Source organism: Lissotriton helveticus, chromosome 6 (genome assembly GCF_964261635.1).
Source record: "Lissotriton helveticus chromosome 6, aLisHel1.1, whole genome shotgun sequence".
NCBI lineage: Eukaryota > Metazoa > Chordata > Amphibia > Caudata > Salamandridae > Lissotriton > Lissotriton helveticus.
The window spans coordinates 1,369,776,416-1,369,800,818 of record NC_136067.1 but is presented as its reverse complement, the minus strand read 5'-3'; the positions used below and the strand labels follow the sequence as shown (position 1 = coordinate 1,369,800,818).

General features: G+C 47.0%; 1 protein-coding gene across 1 annotated transcript in view; it reads left to right on the top strand.

Moving 5' to 3' along the window:
• Positions 1-24,403, top strand: part of SERAC1 (serine active site containing 1) — a 435,480-nt gene that overhangs the window by 349,761 nt on the left and 61,316 nt on the right. Inside the window, exon 14 of the mRNA XM_078649122.1 lies at positions 15,893-15,990. Within this exon, the coding sequence (XP_078505248.1) occupies positions 15,893-15,990 (98 nt within the window). The remainder of the gene's footprint in view (positions 1-15,892; positions 15,991-24,403) is intronic.

The window sequence follows — 24,403 nt, the reverse complement described above, 5'->3', positions numbered from 1 at the left end:
TGGTGGATCAGATAAGTTGGTGGTGTTTGTGTCTGGCATTTATGAGGGCTGCATGGTTGTCTGGTGTCTGGTCACTGCGCCAATGTTTCTCGAGTCTTCTGCAGGTGTGCTTGGAGTTTTGGAGCTAGGCTTTGAACCAGATGGCTCTTGTGTCTGTGCACCTGTTGGAGGGTTTCCTTATCGGGGCGAGGGTGTTGGCGCAGTCGTCGTTCCATTGTCTGAAGTGACTTTTTTCCAGCTGCGGTGTAGGATTCGTTGTGATTGCTTGTGTGCGCTGTGTTTCTTAAAGGAGAAGTAGATGCAGTGGTGGTTGGTCCAGTGGAGTTTGGTGGTGTGACTGAAGCTGACGTGGTCGCTGGCGGAAAAGATGGGGCCGAGCGTGTGGCCGGCGGAATGGGTGAGTGTTGTGACTAGTTGTTTGAGTTTGAGGTTGACGAGGTTGTCGATCAGCGTTGTGGAGTTGCTCTTGCTGGCGTTCTCGAGGTGGAAGTTCAGGTCTCCGAGGAGAATGTAGACTGTGGAGGCGAGGGCATGCATGCTGATGAGGGCGGCGATGGATTCACTGAACTGTGGTCGGGGTCCCAGAGGCCTGTAGACAAGTGTTCCTCTGAGGGTGGTGTTGTGATTGACTTGGATCTAGAAGTGTAGGTGTTCGGCCATGCCGAGGGAGTCTTCGGTGTTGGTTGAGATGCTGATGGTGTTCCTGTGGACGATGGCGATTCCTCCTCCTGGTCAGTCTTGTAGCCGTCCGGGATGGCTATGGCTATGTCGGGGGCTGAGGAGTTGTTCATCCAGGTCTCTGTTCGGAAGGCGACATCCGGGGCGGAGGAGTCGAGCCGGTCTCAGAGTTCGACGGGGTGCTTGTGGGCTGAGTGGGTGTTGAGTAGTACACAGCTGAGGTGGTTGTGACTGGCAGTGTTGAGATAGACAGGGCGTGTCGGTGTGCGCTGGCTGGTGTAGCTGCATTTTCAGCAGGTGAAGGGTCTGTGGATGAGTTTCGGGGTGGCCTGGAAGCAGGTGGTGGATCGGCTGGTGTTGAGTGCGTGGAGGGTTGTGGCATCGTAGCGGCGTCGGGTGTTGTGGTGCTCGCAGGGTCCAACTGATGGGCGCGGCTCATGCACGGACGAATGCAGGCGGGCTTGCCTTAGGCGCGCCTGCTGCGCGCGGTCGCCATAAGAAGGGGAGGCGGCGGGAGCAGAGGTAGGGAGCGGGCTGGATCGGTGGGCGGGGCCGCAGGGGCAGCAGCGTCGGGGGAAAAAATAACACGCAACACTCAGCACTCAAGGGTACAAAATAAAGCAGGGGCAACTAAAAAATACAGTCACACAAATACAGGGGCAAGACCACGAAAAAGACAATCACCCAGGCAGATATAGAATAGTGCGGGGATACTGGAGGCGTGGTGGGGACGGCGGCGGGAATTATAAGCGATGGGGCTGCGGGCGGGATGCAGGCACGAACCCTGCTTAAAGGAGGCACAGAGGATGGAGCGACGAGGTGTAGAGCCGGCGCTGCTGGGGAGAGTGCTGGCCTGGACCGAAGAGCGGCTGCATTCCAGCAGCTATAGAATATTATGATCGTTTCATGTTCTGTTGCTATGTTATTGTGCTGCTGTGGAAGTGACATTAAAGGAGACTGATCATAATCAGAGCCTCAAGTCTTGACATAAAATTATGCGGTATCTTGTTGTCCCACATCTTGTAGGTCACAGAAGGATCCACTGATATCAGAATTGCAGGGCTAACATCACCATACTAGATAACTTTTGCAAAGTTAATTAGCATTCATCTGGTCTCGCTCTCTGTTCTGAAGCCTGATAGCTGGTCGAGGTAAATTTAATAGATTTCCCTGTAGCCTCTAATTCACGAATCTTTCTCTGTTGAAAAAAATTTGGATTTTGTTTGATAAGTGCTTAGGATCTGAATTAAGTTTCTTCATCTGTTAGGTACCTGTACTATGATATTCATAGGTATGTAGCCCTGACCACCATTTCCATGACATCGTAGCGCATTCTTAAGTACGTTGAACTCTGAATCATGGAGAAGAGTCACATCGAGCTGGATCATTATGTATGAGTGACATTCAAGGCCTCAATCTTGATTTGGGTCTTGGCCATTTTTCTGTTTCATCTTCATGACTCATTGGTTTTCTTTTTTGCTTCCTTCGTTGAGTGATAGACAGTTTTTACGTCTGTCACTACTCTCTGACAGCCCAACCGGGGGATCTTACTATGACTTTTGTCCTCTATTCTTTCAGTTTTACACCAGCACCTTTCCAGTTTCTCACCATAGCCTTTTCACATTAGCAAGGTTGATGTTGAAGCTAGGTTTGAATTTTTTATTTTTCAGAAATGTAATTATCGCGGGAAAACTACTGCTTATAATATTTATGGCCAGATGTTTAGCTTTCACAATTCCTCCGAATCGTCAAGGTTGTGAACTCTAAAACATGAGCGCCGAAAGGGTTAAAGGTTATCTCTTGGCCTTTTTGGCCTTCTTACATTTACCTGAACAGCCATCCCTCTTCAAGACAACTGTTGTGATGCATTTTTTCAAGGGGCTGGTTCATATGTTTCAGCCATCGCCATTTCTCAAGCAACCTTAGGGGAACCTTAATGTGGTTCTCACCTTCTTGCTGCCTTTAAACGTTTGTTCTCTTTTCTCTCTAACCACCAAGACAGGACAAAAGCGGCATTCCTGCCCAAGGTTGCGCATCCTTTCACAGAAGGCAATCAATCACCTTGTTGGCTTTCTATGCACTGCCTTATCACTCCAAGGAGGAAGAATGGCCTCATTTCCTTGACCCTAAATGTGCACTTTGTTTCTGTGAGGATCGAGCGAGACACTACCGACAGGATGACAAGCTTTCCATCTCTTTCTCTGGTATTAGAAAAGGGAAACCAGTGCATCAGAGGGCCATCTCAAGATAGATTGTGCTATGCATCAAGACCTGCTATGGGATAGACAAAAAACAGCCCCCAGAAGGCTTGCATGCTAATTTCACCAGAATGATGGCTACTCCCACTACTGCATGATTTTCTAGTGCCCGACATTTTCCAGGCTGCGCCATAGAATTCTCTTCAAACCGTTATTGCCTGGATATCTGGCGGGAAGGGCCCTTCACTCAATTAGTCCTGTAGGATTTCTTGGTTTGAGCCATTTGACAGACCCACCACCGGAGGCGGTGTACTACTTTGGTATGTATTCACAAGGTGAGCAATCTGAATCAAACAATAAATTACTTTCCTTTGGTAATGCCTTTTCTGGTAGAGACTCTATTTAATGCAGATTCCTCATTGACCCACCCTCCTTCCATTTCTGTGTAATCAACTCACTCTGGGCCAGATGTAGGTGGCCCTATACCGGTCGGTAACGGCCGAAATTACCGAATTGCACACAAGCACTATTCAGGGGTGCAACAGGGTCTCAAAGTGACACCCTGCCACCCTTGACTCTCTCCCTATTTTACCGAATCGGAATTACCGATTCGGTAATTGGCATTCATTCCTTTGGGCCTCCAGGCCCATAGGAATGAATGGCAATTACCGAATCGGAAAATACCGATTCGGTAAATACTGAATCTTAACGATTCGGTAATTTTTACCGAATTATTAGCTACATAGGATTTACCGATTCTAAAATACCGAATCGGTAAAATTCGGTATTTTAGAATCGGTAAATCCTATTTACCTACATCTAGCCCTTAGTCTTTTTAATAAGATGCCAAACCTAAAAAGATCATCACGCTGTTCAATTTCATTTCCATGGCTCCATGTCCGACAGTGCAGATAAAGATCAGAAAGTGACATCAGCACACGGCGGTGGCGCACATATAGGGGCCCTGATATCACATCTGAGCTGGGAGGGAACCACACAATGCCACCTTATGAAGGTCGAGGGAATCACTTAAAAATGTCCTGATCCAATCTGGTGCCAGGGGAAAATTCACAACGTGAGAAATCTGCAGTTAAAGCTTGTACCAGAAATGGCATTATCAAAGGTAAGTAACTTTTTAGTTAGGAAGTAGGTAGTGGTCCACGGGACCACTGCCAATTCTCATACAATATTGTTTTTAAACAGAAACAAATTTTATTAGAAACAAATTTTATTATAAACACAGCACCATTTACTTTAAGGAAACCAGGCAGAATAAAAAAAAAGGAAAAGTACATTTTAATTAAAGGCAATCACAGACAAGGTGGTCTTCTGACCCTAGCAGGCCACCAACCCTATAATGGCAGTCAGTCAGAGTGAGTTTATGTTTTGCAACCTACCTCATGAATGTTTTTAAAAATATATTTTTATTGGCATTTCAGTAATACACATTTCCAAATAATGCTCAGAATCAGTGCACAGCATGATGTAATCCAATGACACTTGGTTTAAATTTTACCCCCACACCGTGCTCTGCTCATTTCATATTGTCACAGTTCAGAAGCCTCAAGGTGTTATAGAGTAGCCACCTTAGTACTTCCCTCAGCCTGTTTACTCCTCTCGGCTACCTCATGAATGTTAATGAGGTTTGTGAGATTGCCATCTACTCCTATTCTTTATTTTGTGCATGTACATAGATCTGATTGCTAAAGAAGGTTGTGGTCGCAAACCCGTTGGTATGGAAATTGGCTGACAGAGCCCTAAAAGACACAATCACCAACAAACCTCAAATCACTTACCGCAAAGGGAAGAACCTTAAGACTAGGCTATGCCCCACCATGCCACGCACAGCGAAACCTTCGTGGCTTACAGTCAAATCAAAAGGTTTTTACAGATGTGGATTTTGCAGTATGTGCCGTTGGGCAAAACATGGCACCAGGTCATTCAAAGGACACCTCAAACATGAATTCAAAATTGAATCAAATATAACCTGCGACACAAGATACGCAGTGTACATCATTGAATGTCTCTGTCAGAGCCAATACATAGGGAGCTCTATCAGACCCTTGAGAGAAAGAATCAGGGAACATGCTCGTGCAATCCAAATACAAGATGCACGGTACCCTATGGCAATTCACATGTCTACATGCCCCTCACAAGGACAGAACAAAAAATTCATCTTCTACGGCATAGACATGATTGAAGCACAAGCCAGAGGCGGGAATAGAGAACTAAGACTTAGACGCCAAGAAGCAATCTGGATCATGCGAACCCATAGCCTTAAGCATGGCCAAAATACAGAGGACGAACTTCATTTTTTCCTGTAATACCGTATTGCTTATGAACATTGTTGATAATGAGTGTTACCGTACAGTAACCTTTTTTCATGCTCACATTCCAACATAACACACGATAAATTGCTTATGAACATTGTTGATAATGAGTGTAACCGTACAGTACCCTTTTCTTCATGCTCATATCCCGACATAACACACGATAGAGTGTAACCTTACAGTACCCGTTTCTCATGCTCACATTCCGACATAACACATGATAGTATATTACCCCTGATTTTCTCCACATGCATTTAAGCATACCACTTTCCCCTTTTTTCTTTGTCACAATACTTCTACTTGCAACGTCATCCCCATTTTTCTGGCTCGTCACATTTTGATTACCCACATCTTAGACTCAATATACTTCCCGTCAGAATTCTACTCCCTCTGCCCCACACACTCGGGCGAATTAATACCCCCCTCCTTTTTCCGTTTTGTCAACTAATATCATTCCATAAATATCCTTCCTTTGCCACCCCTATCCCAATTATTCCTACGCATCGTACTTTTCCAAACGATGCTTTTCTCGTCTTTTACTGAAGAGGAGAACGACACCTTTTCAAAATAATACCTACGCTGCTAATACATTAACATTATATTTTTTGACTTAATACAAAGCATTATCCCGATAGTCCGTTGTCTCTTTCCTTAAGTACCCTCACTTTTAATACTCCCAGTGACATTCTAGTATCTCAGCTCCTAATTGGCGCGCACTAGACGTCATCATCCTCCGCCTTTTAAGGAGTCCACTGAACCACACTCGGCGTCTCAGTTACCCGAGCGAGCAGTGATTTCCCGCCACATCTATATCGTCAACAGCAGGTAAGCCATACCGCGGACATATACTTGGAGGATATTCGGGATGCCTTGCTTCCCATACCTCTTACAGAGACCCCGACCAATACCTAATCTGTAACCATTGTCCCTATACTCTTTAATGTCGACCATAGGTTCGGAGTTAGGGCTAGCGGATTTGCTTCCCAACTCTTCCGACCGCGCACCCGGCGGCGGACTTTACCAACCAACCCTTGCCAGTGAGACGCATAAGAAGCAACTACTTCGAGCGTCTTTGAACTACTTACCCGATTAGGACCAGGTTGGAATTATCACCGGTCCGACTGTAAGTCCCCTTTTTGATTTTTGTACGTCCGAACTTTTGTGGTGTTTAACTTTAAACGTCATGGTCCCCATTCCTCATTAACATCCGCGCTCCCATTTTTCGTTTCCCCTTCCTTACATCTATACAGGCACAAGCCTCATCCGATTACTCCTCAGGTATGTTGTTTTATGTACAACACGGTATTACGAATGTATTGTTATTCTAACTTGTCAGACCCACCCCCGCTAGGTTTTTCTACCACCCGCGCTCAATTCACCTTACGCTCATCCTGTTACGCCTTCCTCATAACGAAACAGTCCAAACAAACTAGAGCAGAGATATTTAGATCTCATAAACGCAAGGTTTGATCTATATTCTTCATATATGACAACGTCATTCTTCTTTCCCTTCTTGAATCTCCATCAGCCAATGCTATACTCTACTACTACCCTTATTAAGATATATCGAAGAATTTGGTCAGTTTGAAACCCACCTAGTCAGTGGCACAGACCATATATGTCTAACTAAGTTTTGAGACACTGCGAGATAGAGAAGTTACACCCCAAACTACTTTCATTCTGTGTGATGTAAGATATTGTTGTTATCTCTGAAGGCTAACTATACTTTACATACTATGTGTGATAGTAACATACAGCTGGATTTAATTTGTGTACACAAGATGTCTCAACTTCCAGATATACCAAGAGTTCTCAAGTTATATAGCGGGTTCAAATTACCACACACCCTGTGTGTTTTTTTGAATAATTAAACCTTGACTTTGTTTTATTTTATGGGGTGGAGATTGAGACGGTTAGTTTTTAATCCGAATGATACTGTATATATAATGTTTTGAAGGCTATGAAGATCGTAGCACAAAATTTGATCACAATAGGCCATTTGAACTGCATTGTACATACCTATGTCGCTCATGACACAGTACTGGTCACTAATGGGGAATAGGCACTGCATGGAACACAACACCCACAAAGTAGCTATGCTCACTGACGTCGTCTCTACAGTAATAAATATATATGGATTTGTTATGCTTTCTTTCTCTTCTCTCCTCAGGATATGACTAAAAAGTGTTTTGCAAAAATTCAAATTATCTGTGATTTTCAGCTTGTCACTACACATTTCCCCACATGACACTCACCATGTGGTTCACCACTAACGTTACTGCATTCCAATGTTATGATACTGCACTTCACCACCACACACACACACTCACTGTGCATTCCATGTTCATTAGGGTTCTATTTACAACCTCCCATTCACGCCCGGTCCACTGCCCCAACACCCTTTCTAGGTCTCCACTTCTCTTGGATAGGCTTCCAGCCAATCCCCCACGCACTTATAAAGCATCCACTGACGCGGTCTCCCAACCCCACTTCCCTAAATTCCTCTCACTGGTCCAACTCCCCTCACCCCTCTCCCCTTATACAGTATGGTTTCATCCTCTACTTTATTTCCCCAGCCCTGAAGAGTCACGGGTTCACCCCGATAGTGACGAAACACGTGTCGGCTGGTTATGTTGTAAAACAAAGTCCCATACTGGATGAATAAAACACCCAAGATGTTATGAACACCGGAGTCGGATCTTATATTTACATTGACTGATTACGAAACTAAATCAATCAATTGATACATGTTGTGTGCGTTTGACATTTTTGTATGGTATGGAAATTGTGACCGCTTTATGCAACCATGTTTTTGCTACATCTGGTCCTAGGTTTCTTGCACATTGATTCTGCCATGGTCTTGACTTTAATGGTAGATTACTGTGTTAAGGCTTCTACATATACAAATTCATCTTTAGAGTAAATTGCATTCTCAATGAGCTCTCATCGTTTTTGGAAAGTGCTTTTGAAGAAATCTGAATATCTGATAGAGACTACTAGCCACATATTCCTTAACGTAGAATTATCCCCAGGCGTGAGACTGGATCCGGAAAACTTTTTGCCACAGCATCCCTGCGCGCCGGGGGGACAGCATCACGCGACTCCACCCAGGCGTCGTCCGCGATCGTGACGTCAGCGAGGTCACATAAGTCTTCCCCCGGCGCGCCTACGTCAGTTTTTTCCTTTTCCGCGTGCAACGCGGATCCGATTCGTGCTCTGGGCCTGTTTAGGCCTTTCCCTTTTGCATGTGTTTCTGGGAACAGTGTGCTGATGCCTTCGGGCTTTAAGACGTGCTCGTCTTGTGGACGCCTGATGTCTGCGACGGACCCTCATCTCATTTACATTTGCTGCTTGGGGAAAGATCACAGCTCCACTGATTGCGAGGCGTGCCAACAGTTGAAGCCGAAGTTGTGGCGGGAGCGCTAGATGAAACTTATCTTGGTCCGCATGTCCAGATCGGCTTCGTCTCCTCGATCAGCTTCTGCGGAAGGTTTTTGAAGCAGCTGTCTTCGCCGTCCTCATCCTTCTCATAAGCCGCAAGAGCGTCTCTCACCTGTCGGTAAGTGTGGCAGTTTGTCCCCGAGGGCTGGTTTCCGGCCTGTTGGGGGCGTGGGCTCTCTGCGGGTGACGTGGCCCCGCATATCATCCCCCTATCCACCGTTTCCCGGTGAGGGGGCGTCGAGAACCCAGATGGAGACCTGTGCGGCGGCTTTGCAGGCCTCACTGGCTTCTCCTCCTCCTCCTTCCCCTCCTGGGACATCAATGGATCCCTTGCAGTGTGCGGGGCCCTCCGTGGCGTCGCCGGCGGCTCCGGCCGGCTCGGATCCTGGCTTGTAGTATGTGGTGCCGTTGGGGTGCGGCCCTTCGAGGTTCACTCCTTCGAACCACTGCGCCTCTGCTTCGCCGCAAACTCCTGCAGGAGTCCCTGTGGTGTCGTAGGAGGTCGCCGGGGCTCGGGTCGCATCCCAGAGCCCCTCTCGGCCCTATGGACAGGCGGCGATCTTGTCTGGGGCCGAGGTGACGCCGCAGGTGTCGACGGACCCCCGTCCCATCATGGGTCGAGGCTGGCGGGGGTCCCCTCGTCCCTCCCCGGGCCCCTCTTGTCCCTCCGTGCAGGCGGCTGCCTCTTCAGAAGTCGAGTCTGCCTTGGCGACACCACAGGGGTCGGCGGGCCCCTCTCGTCCCCTCATGGCTCTAGGCTGGTGGGGGACTCCTTGTCACTCCCCAGGTCCCTTTCGTCCCTCCGTGCAGGCGGCTGCCTCGTCGGATGTCGAGCCGGCGCCGTCCCTTAGCCGCCACGGCTCTGGCCCAGCTCCGGTCTCCTGCCCCGTGTGGTGTGGAGGAGGCCTGTCCGGCGTCCCCTTTGGCGCTGGATGACAATGATGTCCTGCCTCAGGTTGTGTACTCTGTGGCACAGGGCAGGCGTCGGGTCGCAGACTCGTCTTCGGGCGCCTCCTCTTCCCCAGAGGTTGGGCGCCTGCTGGTGTCATCCTCGCCGGAGACGGGCCGCCGCGTCATGGCTTTTTCCCCGACGTCATCAAAGGACGACTCCTCCCCATTGCCGTGGCCGCGGTTTTCAGCGGAGGAGCCACAGGTCCCCCACTCCTCTGCCCCTCTTTCTCCTTATTTGGCTTAGGGAATGACCACCTTAGCTTGCAGCCGTCGCCTACGGAGGAGCTGCTTTCCCCACCGTGGTGCCCTACGGAGGCGGGTGCGGCCTTCGCTCGCACTGTTTCCACGTCTGTGGGTATTTTGCGCATGGGAGATCCGGCTGCCCATTTCCCTGCGGATCATCTTCGGGAAGTTCTCCACCAGGGCTCTGGCGGTAGGGAGCTGCTGCTTCCCTTTGAGGGTTCGCTCCATTCTTCTCTGATGGGGACTTGGGGGCGTCCCGCCACGGGAGATCCGGTGCCCCAACACATTCTGCGCATCCACCTTCCAGCACCACGGGACCCCATGTGTCTTTCCTTCCACCCCTCTGCCAGAAGCCCCCTTTTGCAGACTGCCTTTCCCTCCCTGCCGCCTCTGTTGTCTCCACCATCATGGGAGGCCCGCTGCCTGGACTTCTGGGGGCGCAATATGTTCGCTTCGACCAGTGCAGCTCTGCGGGCCCTTTTTTTTTTTGTTTGTTTTTTTGAAAGTTTTTTTTATTGGTGCATTAATGTCATCATCACATAATCGTACATGGATTGTCATCATTATCAATTCACATTTGTTCGTTTGTTCTTTTAGTATATATTTTACATTGCAGTTTTTCTTTATCTGAAATTCTATAACATTCAAAACTCCCCCCTCCCCCAACCCCTAGAACTTACAGAACTTACAAGTTATTCTCATTCCGGCAATGTCTCATTTTCCCGTTCCATGATAATTTCCTTCCCTTCCGTCGTTCCTCCCTCAAAGAAGTGTGTGTGATGTATCCTAGGGTCATATTCCGCCACCCCTCCTGTGAGTGCCCATGGGGTGGCGTAACGTGCTCTACACAGATGCGGTGGTTCTGCGGGCCCTTAACGCTCTATGTGTGTTGGCTAGGGCCACTTCTTGCTTGGCGGAGTCCCTTGGGTCTGCCGCTTCTCAGGAGGGTGCTGGTGTTGATTTGCGGAACCATGCGTTGGATGGCGAGAGCTGGCGGCGTTTATTCTTGGCTCTGCTCTGGACATCTCGGAGGTGCTTGGTCGTGCCATGACTTCTTCGGTTGCCCTTCGCCGCCATGCCTGGCTTCGGGACAGTGTGTTCCCGGAAAATGTTCGGGAACGACTGGTGGATTTTCCCTTCGATGGCACTCTTTTGTTCCATGCCCCTGCAGACTCGGCCATCCAGAGGTTCTTGGTGGGGTTTCGGCCTCCTCCTCCTCCTCCCCATCAGTGACCTGTGAGTTGATCTGATTTTTGGGAGTTGTTCTTTCATTGGGGCGAGCCGCCCCAGTTGTGTGATCTGTGTGCGTCCTGTGCATTTGTTCAACACTCCGTCCATCATCCCCTTTGGTATTACTCCCGTGCATTTGAGGCCTCTTGTCGGGACTGTGGTTCTGTTGACTGCTAGCCTGCCCTTTTTTTTTTTTTTTAAAACCTTTATTATACAGAAAGTGCTCACAGATACGGGCCTACAACCCATCGGGCCGGCCACCACACTTAAAGAAACATATCGGGCAGTACAGAAGCTCCAACAGGATATCACAGCAAACCATACGGGAAGCAAAGGCGAAAAGCCACAGAGCAACCACCACGAGCAGGATAAGAGAAGGTTGATTTTATAATAGAAGAAAGGGTATAGCAGAATAATGGCCATCAGTAAAGTCCAGAGGGCCGTGGCGGGCCGCGAGCAAGCAGAAATACAGAACACAGGATAATTCAAAAAGAACAGTTACATTTTGGCAAGGGCAGAACGTGAGTCCCACAGTAATAAGCAATTGCAACCGCTGCCCAGCGCCCACCCACCACTACGAGAACACACAATGATACACAGAACTGAAAATAGGCGTGCAAAACAAAGAGCCCTCCGCTACAACAACCCAGGGGAGGAAAGAAAAAAAAAAGGGGGGAGGGGAAAAAGGGAAAGGACATCGGGAAAAAAGGGGGGGGAAGAAAGAACGCAGCCTCACTGCATGCGCCCCATGGCTAACGAAGCACTCAAAAATAGACCGGCACATGGAACTAGTGGTAACAGGAGTAATGAATGCGTAGTAAACCGTGACGGCAGAAAGACCAGAAGGCCCATGCTAGCAAAAACACCCCAGGGGGCCCACATGCCGACACCGCGTCCCGAAAAAAGGGGATACATAAGAGCCATAGAACCAAAAAAGGAAAAAAGGGAAAAAAACAAAATGACAGACCCACCCCGCACACCCCACCCTGCACCCCTGCAGAAGGCTATGGCCTACCCCCCAGCAGCGTGCCTGTCGCCCTAATCAGAACCCGAAATATAGTAGAGTTAAAAGTAAAGAAAGAACCACAAAGACAAAAAGAAGAAGGGAAAATAGGGAAATAACGACGGGAGAGGAGCCACAAAATCAAAACCATCAGCTCCCACCCCCCCGTCCGAAAATACTCAGAGCCCACGGGAAGATAATAAGCACAAGGATAAGCTCCAGGAACATGAGGAAGAATCGAACATAGTCATACAGTCACAAACGGATCATCCGACCATACCGCAAGATAATAGTCCACCGAGGCAAGTTCATCTCAACCCTGTCCTTGTCTATCCCAAGCTGTAGTCGTCCAACGCACAAGGAACCAGATCATGAAGAACAGGAGGCGAATAACAGGGAGTCCAATCGTCAATCCACACAAGTCATATCGATTGCGACCCGGATGAACAGGAAAGGACAGCAACCACCTCAGGCAATGCAGGCACAGTTCCGACGACAATAGGAGGAAAGCCGTCCCGGCGGAGCAATCACAGGATCTTCGTTCGGCCATTCGAGGCAAAAAAGGAAAGGGAGATCCAGCAAGACCGGTCCGGACGGGACCCGGCCGGCGGACCCCGGCACAGGGGGGAGCACAGGATGATTGAGGGCAGCGGACATCCGTACACCCACACAAGCGGCAGCCGCCGGGCCCACGACCTCCAGGAAAGTTCCAGCGGCACACAGCAGCGATGAAGCCGCACACACCGGGGGGGGCCCAGCAGGCCCGGCAAAATGATCCTCCTCCAGGTCAGTGGTAGGTGCGGCCACAGGAGCACTCCAGGAGCGTAAGGCGGCGAGGATGTCGCCAAGCGTAGGATCACCTTTACGGTATTCAGCAAACGTGCCATGCGGCGGACCAGCGCCGCGAGTCTCGGCCCGGCTGAGAGACATGGGGCCGGCCGCCATCTTAGAAGCCCGACGGGGCCGCGGCAATCTCCGACCCCCGTCCGGCCACCAGCGGGGCAAACAGGATACAGCCGACCACCAGCAGAGGCACCTCCAGAGCAGGAAGGCGGGCCACCAGAAGAAGGAGGGTCGCCGGCTCCCCCACGCCACCGGCTCCGTTCTCCGAGTCCGGGCGAAGGGACTCAAAATGGCCGGACAGGAGAACAAAGGGGAGACGAGCCACATACACGGTCAACCCCGTCCATAAAAGGCAGTGCCCCAACACCAGGCCGCAGGACCGCCGGACCAGGCCCGGAAAGCCGTAACCGGCCCAACTGCACATCGGCCTCTCCGACCGAGCCCACTCCGCCACCAAGGGCCGGCCACAGCGCTCCGCCCCGCCCGGGCGCCGCCGAGGAGTGTCAGGCCCGCTCGCTCCGGAGGCCCCGAAGCGAACAAGGGTGCAGCTCAGGATCCGCGGCACCCAGGAACAGACGGATCAGTCGGTAAGTGCCTGCGAAATGTCTTAGTTCCATAGTCTATCAAAGAATACTTCCCGGGGCAGGATAAAACACAGGATAGACGTTCCAGACAGGAAAGCGAACGGAGCCGAGCTAAAACGCAGCCATCGCGGACGCGAGCTTGGTTCCTCCCCTCAGCCGGCCCTTCTTGACTGTGTTTTTTGCTCTGGGTTATCTACACCAGGTTGGCCCTGAGATTAGGCCTTCTGTTTTTTCTCTTTGGCTGCTTGACAAGCCTTCTGCGGAGGGTTTTCCCCGCAGATCTTTCTGTTGTCCTCTGTTGCAAAAGTTTCTTCCTAAGAGGGTTCCCATGTCTTGGGACTTAACATACCCTATGTAGGGTAGTGGTAGCTGTTATATAGCTTGTTCTGTGCTTGGGAGCTGTGGTCGCCTTCGGGCCTCTGCTCTTCATGGCGTTACAGTACGTTGCATGAGCAATTCTCTTATTGTGGGCGACTCCTCCCTGAGGCATGTCCGGGCCCTTCTTCGCCTTCCTGCTCTCTGTCTTCGGCTGGGGTCCGGCTTGCCCTGAGTGCATTGTCCTGTGGGTTCTCTGCCTCTGGCTGTGCTTGCCGGCGTATTGTTTTTCTGCTCCAATGTGCCTTCTGGGCACTCTGATGGGCCGACCATTCTTCCCTTTTCCACTTCTTTCATCGAGCCCTGCACTCTGTTCTGCCTCTCCTCCCTGAGGGCTGTGGGGGATTTTGTGTTCCTCCCTCTTTTCGGGAGCAGCCTGCCAGTTCTTCCTGGGTGACCCTGGGCTACTTTTCTGCTTCCGCCTGCTTTATTGCGGTCGGCGCCGTTCTGTCTGGTCTATTGACTTCTGGCTCTGGTAGGCTTAACTGCCCTCTTCACAGGGTGTGTTCACAGTGGAAAGGCTTGTCTTCATTCTACCTCGTCTCCTTGGAGTCTCGAGGTTTTTCTTCTTCCTCGGTCCTTCTCTTCCTTGCCTTGGCCTTGGGTGGAGGTTCTGTTGCCTTGTATGGGCGTGGGATGCTTTGGCCTCCTCTTGCCTGGCCCTTGTTTTCACTGCGGAGTGTGAATGGGCTAACTCTTCTTTTATTCTTCCCACATCCCCTTTGGTGGGCCTCTGATTGTAGGGGTTCCCCTTGCCTGGGGGGACAGGGCTCCTCGCCCTGTCCATTGGACTCGTCCCCTGTGGGACCCTCTGTTATGTACAGGCTGTGGGGTCCTCTCGCAGACCCTCCTTCCCCGTGGGTATGGCTAGGGTATCTATTCTATGTTAAGGAATCTGCGGCTAGTAGACTGTATCAGATGTACGAGTTACTTACCTTCGGTAACAATGTATCTGGTAGAGACGATTCTAGCCGCAGATTCCTTCACGGCCCGCCCTTCCTCCCTGTACTGCGAGGACCTTTGGTTTGGTCTTTTGCACTCGCCTCCCGGTGGGTGGCTATGTCTTCTGTGAGTGAGTGAAAAGTTTTCCGGATCCAGTCTCACACCTGGGGATAATTCTATGTTAAGGAATCTGCGGCTAGAATCGTCTCTACCAGATAGATTGTTACCGAAGGTAAGTAACTCGTACTACAGGGCTATGTTATGACATTGGCATTAGTTAGCGTCTCTTAAAATCAAACCATTTTGAAGCTTGAATTAGTTTAATGGTAAGTTACAGCATTGGTCTAGTATTGTTTACTAGATGTAGCCATCTAACTTGTTTCTTTTTCCCAAACTCCTTGCTGTAAGCATTTGAAGGAATGTACGTTCTCATGTGTTAATATAATATCTGATGACGTTCTCGAGTGTTAATGTTTCTGTTAAATAGCTATTTGTAATCATGGATCCTCAGTTATTTTGTACTCAAATTCCACCTCTTAATTTAACCTTTTCCATGCTCATGACGAACTCAGCTCGTCATGAGGCACGGCGCTCCGGTGCTCATGACGAGCTGAGCTCGTCATGAGCCGTGGAACGCTCACACGCGGGGATAATTCCCCTGCGGTGCTGAGGGTTCCACGGGAACGGGTGTGGTCATGACGAGCTCAGCTCGGTATGAGCACACGAGCACTGTGCCTCATGAGGAGCTCAGCTCCTCATGAGGAATATGCCCCGCACAGAAGGGGTTAATATCCTCATGGTAACACTTGTGAGAGCTGCCACAACTCAGCTTCATCTGAGTGCAGCATTGTATAATAACCACGCTTCTATTTGTTTACAGCATTTAGGAGCTGTGATGTACCTACTAGGTATAATATTTGACAGTTAGATTTGGTGAGGCAAAAGTACACCTTGGCACTTTGTGTTCAAAGGGGTCACCCTCATTGAGGTTGACTGTATTTTTCTTATTTTGATATTTCTAAATGTGTGTCATTACCGTTCTGTCTTAAGTAGCACTTTCCTTACTTTTTCTAGAAAATCCATCCCTTACAGAAGCAATGAACTTCTAAAAAAATTAAAAGCAGCAGGCGTTGGTGAAAGGCCGGTAATATGGGTATCGCACAGTATGGGTGGTAAGACATTTACACAGCATCTATTTATTTCTGTTTCTTCATTGGACTTTTGCAGTACCCTAGCACTGGGAAGGTTTTATTTTTTGTTGCAGTTTTATATAGCACAAACTCGACCCGAAGGTATCTGAGCACTTACATGACCACCAGTTGCATTACAGACGAACACATTCATTTTAGGCACAGAGATTAAAAGTGATTTGCCCAGAATCACAGGGTTCTTGAGCCTCCTGCCATACTCGAACCTGGTTCCCCAGCTTCAAAGTGGCCGCTCAAGCTGTTAAGCCACATTCTCTCCCCAGAAGGGCAGTTGATGTACATATTAACACTAAAAGGTGATATCTGATTTAGAATGATTGTGCATAGCATCTTTTTACATACACACAGTTGTATATTGGCACAAAACAATCAATCGAGGCATGAAGATCATTCAGACTTTACAAACAGCAGTGGAAATGGCATATGTATTTTTGTCTGCTTCCTGAATTAAGAAACTGAGAGTTTATTGATATTACCCCTCTCTTGTGTCCTAAGTAATCATTGCTCTATCATTTTTCTAGAACTCCCAGCTGCATTCAACACCCTGGACAATAATGTTCTCAAAAGATGACAAACTCTGCATACTTCGTCAGAGCAGTGTTGAAATGGTTTGCTTTCTTCATGCAAAGTTGCACAGTCTGTGTCAAACTGTCCCCCCTCTTTTCCATAACCATCAACATCACATGTGGAGTCAGCAGCGTCTGCTCAGTTACCCATACGCGCCAACTGCTATAAAGCTCTATTGACCTACCTATTTGTCACTCGAAAATAAGTCACCACATATACATGCATGAAACTCAGATTTACCCAAAATTATAAAACCAATCTGAGAATCCTCAGAATGTGTCACATTGCATAAATGCAAAAGAAACAATTGATGGACGGAATGCTGGACAATGCATACATTCACCCCCAGTCCCAAGTACCTGGGTTCAATCCATCATTCTTTTGCTCACCACACCACCCCAATTTTGACCCAGCCATATGCAAATCAGTCTTGACCCTGTTCCTTGTGGGAACAGTCCAGCCCGAACTGCCAAGCCGAGTCCTCCCTGGACCAGAAACAAGCATCCTGGGACCGGTTTCAGGGCATCACCCTTCATCAGCCAGGCTAGCTTGAATCCAGTGGTGTAGTGAGCACGGGACCCATGTCTGGGCATACCCTTCCCACTTAGGGTGACAACGCAAAAGCAACAATTGATGGACAGAATGCTGGACAATGCAAACATTCACCCCCAGTCCCAAGGATCTGGGTTAAATCCATAATTCTTTTGCTCACCAACCCAGTTTGGACCCAGCCATATGCAAATCAGTCTTGACCCTGTTCCTTGTGGGAACAGTCCAGCCGAACTGCCAAGCCGGGTCCACCCTGGACTGGAAACAAGCATCCTGGGACCGGTTTCAGGGCATCACCCTTCATCAGCCAGGCTAGCTTGAATCCAGTGGTGTAGTGAGCACGGGACCCACGTCTGGGCATACCCTTACCCACTAAGAGCGACAATGCAAAAAAAACAATATTGATGAAGCAGTTCATTTACGACCCCATTGTGAATCCCTAAATGTGTCGGAAACACATTAGTACATTCCATTTTGCGAGTCGCTATTTTGAACCCGCAAAATAGAATGGCCATACATCTGCCCCTAGTCTGTTACCAGGAGGCCCTGTCCTGTTAGTCATTTAAAGGATGTTTTATCATTATTGGCTCGAATGCAAATTGTGATTAGCTCAAATGTGATTCGATTTATAATAGGTTGGCTCATAACTGTATTGCAACACTGACGTATTTTCTTGTTTGTGAATATCCATGATATAATGTTTAAACATATTGTAAATCATAAGTAGGGCTTCAAGTTTTATGGTATTTATTTTTTGTCATTTCCATCTGTATTTATCCATATTTATTTTTTGCTAACTTTATCTGTATTTATCCATATTTATTTTGGGTTTCGCAAAAAAATGTAGCTGAAATTAATATAATTTCCACATTTATTTAATCAACAAATATGCGCTAATGCTTGAATTCCTGCCATGTTTCAATGCTACGAACACCCGCTGAAGATAAATCAATGCACTTATATGAAAATATGCAGACTTCAGTATCAACCTTGTGTATATTTATCAACCGCTGTTAAAGCCTCTTTATTAAAATCCCTTTCTTTTGTAACCCCCTTACCTAACAATCCACACAGCTATTGGATTGGCAGTCATGGCTGACATTATTTAGAATTACTCAAAAAGCAACCCAATTTCCGCGTTTATCCACATCTAAAATGAATACACATGAAAATAAATGTTTTCTGTCTATTTTCTCTGTACAAATTAGTAAAAATGGAAAACAGGGAGTCTTAATCATAAGCAAGGAAGGAAGGTAAGCGAGGATCAATATCTTTCCTTTGAGAAACCCCATGCACTTTTCATTATGGATAAAGTAGCTAATTTGGACCGCCTGTCCTATTTATACATTTCCACCATTTGAGTGGGGATTATTTTGCCAAAAGGGCATCAAGGTCATGGGGGCAGGCTTGCAGTGTTTTGGCTCCGCAGCAACAAATCTCCAAAGTGGGTGTTTATTTCTGCAAAACAAAATGTGGATGGCCCCATCGCAAAAGTTTTCTTTCTGCACTGGGAGGCAATTGCTGATTTTTTTCCTGCCATGCCCTGCGTGGCAGAGCCAAGAAGGAGAAGGACCCCAGTGGGAGGCATGCTCTTCTTATGCAGTAAAGGTAGTGGACCTTTGGTGAATCAGCCACTGGTTAGTGGATGGTTCCTCACCAAAATAAGATGGAAGAACTGCTGCTATATGACTGATCTCCCACCCCACCAAATCTGAAAGGACCCGCTGTGAGGTGTGTGAAAAGTACTCTTCCTCTTTAAAAAAAAAAAAAAAAAAATGAAAATGCTGTTGTATTTTCATATGACACATGACGGTGCCCTTCCCCGGGAAGGGTTAGAATCTGAAGCACTCCTGAGCGATAAGAATTGTTTTTCTTAAATTCAGCGAAACAGTAATGTTTTTAAAAAATCTGAATTTATTCCTGAATTAATTTATTCAAATTGCGTCTTATGAAATTTTAATAATGGTTATTCCATGAAAGTTTAAACAATCCAAAAGATGATGGAAACGTCTTGACGAATGTCAAGGAGATTTAACAGGTCATCACTTTAAAAATATATCCCCAATGCATTTCGAGCATGTGCTCTTCCTCAGGGGGAATAGTCTGTAAAATGAAGAAGGAAATATGTATCGGAATCCAAGGAACCACCTACTCTACCTACTCAAATGTCCATGCGGATTACAGTATGTAGGCAAAACGGAACAAAAAATTAAAACAAGACTAACTGAACACAGAAGCAACATACGAACTAAAAACATGAAATCTTGTGTAACTACCCACTTTTCCAAAATGAACCATAATGTCAGCCAAATACGATTCATGGTGTTTGAAACTATCCTGGACATTGAAGGCAAAGATAATAAGAAATTCTTACTACAACAAGAACTTTATTGGATACACAGATTGAATGCACTCCGTCCCAAAGGGCTCAACAAAAGATGGGAATTCAACTGCTATTTATAAATGATTCATCCTGAAGTCGGCATCTCTACTCTTGCTGACTTTGTCATGAACCCTGTTCTCCTTCTCTCTTTGACTGTGAACAGCATTGTTTTTCATTGGCTCCTTACTCACCCCCACTTTTGCTCCTTTCTCATTGACCTGTATTATTAGGAAACTCCACTTTGTTCCCACTTTCCATTTATTCTTTCTTACTCTCATCTTCTTTCCCCCGCGTTTCTCTTTAGTTTCTCTCTAGTTTCGTTTTGCCTTCCCTGTTGTCAGCCTCCACTTTCCTTTTTTCCTTTATTTTCCCTATACCTGCTTATTAGTGCACATTCATTTGTGTAATTTCCTCTAATTATTTATCCTTATCTATTTTTTTCATTTTCCTTTACTTTTTACAACTGCTCAAATGTTTACCACTTATTTGATATTTACTTTCGGCTCGGCACCCACATGCTCGCGCCGTATGTTTTCTATTTTCACTGACTGTCGGGTTGCACATCCGGGTTCATGTATATTACTTCCCATAGTCATCACACCGCTGGCCTGGTCTTTGACCGCGTTTCTAAACACCAACATGTACTTCGAGATTACGGGTCTAAATCACGCAGGTATGCGCGTATTTAGAGTTTCAAGATGCTCTTATTTACACTTTTTTACCGCATAGATAAACTCACTGCATGTTCAACACTGGTACCGTAGTTCCTATACATGCACCCGTATCTGGAGTTCCTATTTCTCCAACCACCGGCACTGCACGTTTATCTGGCATGTTGCTGTTAATGCCCGATGACTTAACTATGACGCATATGACAGTTAGCACGCAGTTTACAATGAGCACTATTCTTATTCACGTTTGCATGTTCCGTTATGCACTCTCTTTTCCTAATTTCTTATTCATTTTCAGCGTATTCATGAGGACACGGTCTTTTCCTTATTTATTTATATATTTTTTAAAAACCATGACTTCCTTTCAACACCCTCGCATTCACCTAATGCACAGTAGTCCCTCTCTTCTACCCACCGGTTTTGGTTCTTTTCTTGCTTTGCGCATTCTGTTTGGTTCCTTGGATTCCGATACATATTTCCTTCTTCATTTTACAGACTATTTCCCCTGAGGAAGAGCACATGCTCGAAATGCATCGGGATATATTTTCAAAGTGATGACCTGTTAAATCTCCTTGACATTCATAGCTAGGACTGAAAGCTGAACACGGGGGAGACGCGAATTGAGCTGTATCGGACGATAACACACGAAATCAGGCATATCACGGTCTGATTCTCTCCACACAGTGACTGGAATGTGTTTTTAAAATCTATGTATCTAGTGCCGTTACGAATTCGACGGTGACGAAAAGAGTTTATATACTACTTGTCTTTGAAACAGATAGACGGATAATATTGAAATCATCAATTTTATATCTAAATTGACAATATTGAAGATCGGTATGCGACAGTATGAATACAAGGAGAACTACACAAATTAAGATAACAAAATATGATGACATTTGGGAAAATCTAGAAGCCTTGAGAAAGTCACATGACGTGACGAAACACGTGTCGGCTGTTGTCGTTTGCGAACCCACAAGAGGAGAACACACAACTGTTGCTAACATTGAACAACTACCCTCTATTTATCAGGGATATTTCAAATTGCTTGTCAAATTCCATGCTTGTTTGTCAATAATGAAATGACTTATGTTTTGTTTTGATGATACAACTCAAACTTGATATAAAAATAAATTATCCATTTCTACGAGAACAAAATTTGTTGGTAGTACATGAATTTCTGAGAATATACAAAACAAGCATTTGCAATGCAATAGGTCTCGCCTTTGATTAAGTTAAAGCCATTTGCTTTGCTAATGTTATTGTATAGCAAAGCAAATGGCTTTAACTTAATGAAAGGCGAGACCTATTGCATTTTCAATGATTGTTCTGCTTGCTCTACTGCACCTTTGGCTTCCTTCCCCACCACACTGGCCTACTCAAAAATCCTACATAATCTAAGTTTCATATTTAATTCCTCTTTCGATTTTCACCTCAAATTGCTTCTGTGATTGAGGCCTGTCGTTTTCTGCTTTTTACTATTCGTGAGTGTAAACATGTCATACCCTTCTGCTTGAGACACCGTTTTTTTATTACGTTAAATAAAAGTATTTTGAAATTCGCAACAGCCCCGCTCTGTTTCATCCGAGCAGTTGTGGACTACATTAATCCTTCCTCAGTACAATGGATAGATGACTGAGTTCATTTCCAAACACTGTCTTAGTAACTTTTGATTTAAAAACGTTAACATTAGGTGAAGAGATGTAGTCTATTAACATTTTTATTGGCACTCAAACAAAGGAGAGTATGTTATAGGAGTTTATTTTCGGACATCTATCTTAATAGTCTGCAGGGCCTTTCTTTCACTATTTAGTTCAGCATTGACTCGCGCAGGGCGTCCGCGTCTAGGGACGGCTTCCATCTGCCTACACAAACAGAAGTAAAGAAATTTTTATGCAGTGATACATACAGGAAGCTGGGACCAAAATCTTCTGCAGGGAAATCAAAACAAAATCACTGTAAAGCAATAGCTACCCCAATTACGACGCAGGTAGCCTCTTACTTATTGTGTGATCCTCGTTCACCCCCACCCTCTGGTCTCTGAAGCATTTTGCTTCTTATCGAAGAATGCCATACATTTCACATATGCTTTATGCAAATTAGCTACACAATTTTACTCGAAATGTCGAACGTTATTACCAAATTAAAGTTATTAATTACGCTGAAAACAAAGGGCACATTCATTCCTATGACGTCGGAGCGCCATCAATTTGGCATGGTTCCACAACACATAGGAAATTTTCATGCTCGATCAAAGAGGAACCGCATGTTGACTGTTCGAGAACACCATCCCCGCTCCAGCGCTAGACGGACTCACTACAAATCGTGGAATCCCTCGAGGGGTGTATTTGGATAGAACACCGACATACCTTTCAGATCTGACTGCATGGTCGCCCGCGCTGCTGCTGCAGTTCCTGCGATTGTCTCGGCAAGATCTCGGCTACTGCTCTCTACCTCCCCCATGCGTGGAAATGTGACGCAGATGTGTTAAGATTCTTTTTGCTTCTTTACAAAGACAACATTTTCCCAGGCCGGGAACTGGAACAGCTAAATAAACAAGTGTGCCAACGCGGGACCAGCACCTGGCTCCTTCCCCCTCCTCCCAGCAAAACCAGCTCCGGCAGCGAAACCGAAACCTTCCATGGGGCGGGACTTCCGTCTCTGGAAGCCCGCGCAGGCGCCCACGGAGAGAAGCAGTGCTGGTGACGCGGGGCTCCCATGCCCGAGGGAGAGCCCCGCGGAGGCTGCAAGACTTTAGAATGACGGTAAGTGGGGCTTGGGGGGGGCGCTTGTATGTATGCGGCGGCTTGGGGGGGGGAGGGGGGCCTTGTATGTATGCGGCGGCGGCCGGGGGGGGGGCTCTTCTATGTATGCGGTGGCGGCGGGGGGGGCGCTTCGATGTATGCGGCGGCGGGGGGGGCTCTGTATGTGTGTGTGTAGGTGCGCTCATGTGTGTGTGCGGCGGGGTGTGCCGGTGAGTGGGGGGAAGTAGGGGGGGTGCGCGCGTGTGTGTGCCTTCCTGCATGTGTGTGTTCAGGGAATCTGTGGCAGGGGACGTGTTCGGCGCCGTGCTGGGCGTGCGCGCCCACGAGGTCAAATCTCTGCCAGAAAAAGCTCGTGACAGTCTGCTGTCCACATTCCCCCAAAAGTAACTACATAAGTTGTCTCGCACTAGACAGCAAAAGCTTCGCTTTTGCTTTCGTCTAGGCGAGACCTAAAAATGTTGTCACTTGTTTCGAATACAATATACAACTGACCTAGATTAATTACAGTAGAGTGCTGGGATATTCTGTGTCTAAAAAATTCGTCAAGACGTCTCCACCATCTTTTGGATTGTTTAAACTTTGATGGAATAACCATTATTCGAATTTGATATGACGCAATATAACCTTATAGCCCGCCATAGAGGGCTATACCAGCTATTAAAGGCCCTCTCCAGCGTTAAAGACCCCGAGCCGAAGGCGAGGGCCTTTAGCAAGGGAGAGGGACTTTAATAGCAGGTATAGCCCAGCTACGAAGGGCTATAAGGCTATTAGAACATTCTGCCACTAGAGGGCAGAATGTTCTAACAAAAAAGAACAAATCCTTATGGGAGCGTGAGGGGATTGGAATCCCCTCAGGGTCCTTAAAGCCTTTGTACACAGCCAGAGCTGTGAACAAAGAATCATTGGAATGTTGGAGCTCCAGGCTTATACCAGCCATTATAAGCCCGGAGCACTCCATTGTTTTCAATGGAGCTCCCAACATTCCAATGTTCTAATATGAATTAATTAATTCAGGAATAAATTCAGATTTTTTAAAAACATTACTGTGTTGCTGAATTTAAGAAAAACTATTCTTATCGCTCAGGTGTGCTTCAAATTCTAACCCTTCCCGGGGAAGGGCACCGTCATGTGTTTGCAGTTTCTCACCTCTATGAACAGGAGGTGATAGTCTTTGGCACCCTACCCTTTTCACCTTTTGGAATAAGATTCACCTGACTATCTACCCAGGAGTGCGATGGTTTCCTTCCTTCTTTAGTATTTTCATATGAACCAGGAAATCATTTGTCCAGATTTCTTCCTGGGTGTTTCTGCGAAGCTAGTGCAGATGTTCCCAAACCCATATTTGGACATAGAACAGATATTCTATAATCCATGTTTTAGGAGCTCAGGGTTTATCTGGATGAAAACATATATGTCAGAACTTTTGTTAGTCTTTTTGTCCC